The 1,991-nt window shown below is 51.2% G+C and overlaps 1 protein-coding gene across 1 annotated transcript; it reads right to left on the bottom strand.

Moving 5' to 3' along the window:
• Positions 1 to 115: 115 nt before the first annotated feature.
• On the bottom strand, positions 116 to 1,896 carry P2RY1 (purinergic receptor P2Y1). The gene has a single exon (XM_085302860.1). The coding sequence runs from the start codon at positions 1,894 to 1,896 to the stop codon at positions 736 to 738; it is 1,161 nt and encodes a 386-aa protein (XP_085158986.1). The 3' UTR covers positions 116 to 735.
• Between the last annotated feature and the right edge of the window lie 95 nt (positions 1,897 to 1,991).

Below are 1,991 nucleotides of genomic sequence, written 5' to 3'. Positions count from 1 at the left end.
GCGGGCGCCCGCCGGCACGTCCACGTCCGCTCGCAAGATCCGCCGGCACGTGCAGGGCAGCCGCAGAGCTGCGGCGAGGCGCCGGCAGCAGCACCGCGGCGCCGGCTGCAGCGCCCCGCGCGCCCCCAGAAGCCCGCAGAAGGCCGGTGCTCCAAGAAGGCTGGATCACAAGCGCTCCCGAACCATCACATAATCCCCTACTACGAGCAGATGAAGGAATAACAAAACTTTAAAGGCGAGGTAACTGCACCGTGGTTTTGATTTAAACACTAGGTTACAACGGCAAGAAAGCAGAAAGATAGAGCTAAGGCTAGATATCTGGRCTGAGCATCAGATAAAAGATGGTTCTACTCTTTCTGATTTTTATTCCCTATTTTTAAGCAGGGGACAACAAAGAAAATCTTTTGAACGTGGGAGACTAAGTCATTAAAACAGAGCACTTTGATGGCTTTCTTCCTTTAGGGGATTTACTTTGTTTCACTTCATCTGACACAAGTCAGAAAGAAGCGAGAATATTACAAGCTTAGAGAGAGGAAGAGCTGGATTTTGATGTGTTATTTTCCATTAAGATTAAATTTTTTCCACTTACTTTGTTAAGTTTTTCTCTAGGATCAGAAAACGCAGCTTTCCCTAAAGCGAATGCGAGAGGCTGGTAGGTTTTCCTCACCTACTCGTAGCACTACAGCGTCAGAGCGGAGGATTTTTCCGAGGTGCTCCCCAGTCCGTGGCATTCCTTCACAAGCTCGTGTCTCCATTCTGCTTATACTCTGATAAAATATTGAGAGTCATTTCCTCGCTTTTGGACTGCACGTGGAGCTCGCTTCTTCTCGACGATTTCCTGGTGGCCCTGGAAAGCCGCCTTCGAAAGGTGTCGCCTGCCAGAAAATAAAGAATGGGGTCTACGCAGCTGTTGAGGCTGGCCAGACCTCTCGTCACCTGGTAGGTGGCATAAACCTTGTCGTTGAAGGCACACATCTGCGGAGTCTGAAAATCCACCCTGGCTCTTAGGTTCAAGGTCTTCATCACATGGTAGGGAAGGTAAGACACGGCAAAGACCGTCAACACAATAATAACCAGGTAAATCGACTTCCTCCGCAGAGGAGAGTTGTCCAAATCTTTGTAAATCAAAGCTTTCACTATCAGCCCGTAACAGCCGAGAATCAGTATGAAAGGGATGCAAAACATAAACACGGTGGTGCACATGCTGTAAACGAAGTAGCTTCTCAGGTAGTCGTCCGCGGTGGTGTCGTAGCACGTGACGGTTTTATTCCTCCGTATCCCCGTTCCCGAGTAGAAGAGAATGGGAGAGATGACGGCCGCGACGATGACCCACACMAGGGCGCTGATGTAAACGGCGTTCTTCTTCTTCAGCCTCCCCAGCGACTTCAGGGGATGCACCACCCCCGTGTACCTGTGCACGCTTATGCAAGTCAGAAACAGGATGCTGCCGTAAAGGTTCACGTGGAAAATGAACCTCTGCAGCTTGCACATGATATCCCCAAAGATCCAGTCTGTTTTGTTGAAGTAATAAAAGATGAGGGCAGGCAGAGTCAAGACATACAAAAAATCAGCTAGTGCCAAGTTGAACATGTAAACCGAGATGCCGCTCCAAGGCCTCATGTGGAAGACAAACATCCAGATTGCCACGCTGTTGCCCAGAAATCCCGTGATGAAGACGAGGATGTAGACGGTGGGCAGGTAGTAGAACTGGAAGCCAGTCTTGGTCAGGGAGCACTTGGCGGTGGCATTTCCCGCCGCCCAGCCGCCGCTGGAGAGCGGGTCGGGTCCAGATCCGTTCAGGACAGCCGAGAGGAGGACCTCAGTCATGGTCCTTCCACCGCCGTCACATAGGTCTGCGAGCGAAGCAGCGAAGTCTCTACAGGAACAGGGAAGCATCTAAAAAATAAATAAATAAATAAAAACCCTCCAGTAAAGAGCACCAGCGACAAAACCCCAGGCGGGCGAGGGCAGCCCCGCGCGAGCCGGCGCTG

Source organism: Rhea americana, unplaced genomic scaffold (genome assembly GCF_003343005.1).
Source record: "Rhea americana isolate MKP2758 unplaced genomic scaffold, rheAme1 scaffold_193, whole genome shotgun sequence".
In the NCBI taxonomy this organism is placed as follows: Eukaryota; Metazoa; Chordata; class Aves; order Rheiformes; family Rheidae; genus Rhea; species Rhea americana.
This window is presented reverse-complemented; position numbering and strand designations above follow the sequence as displayed.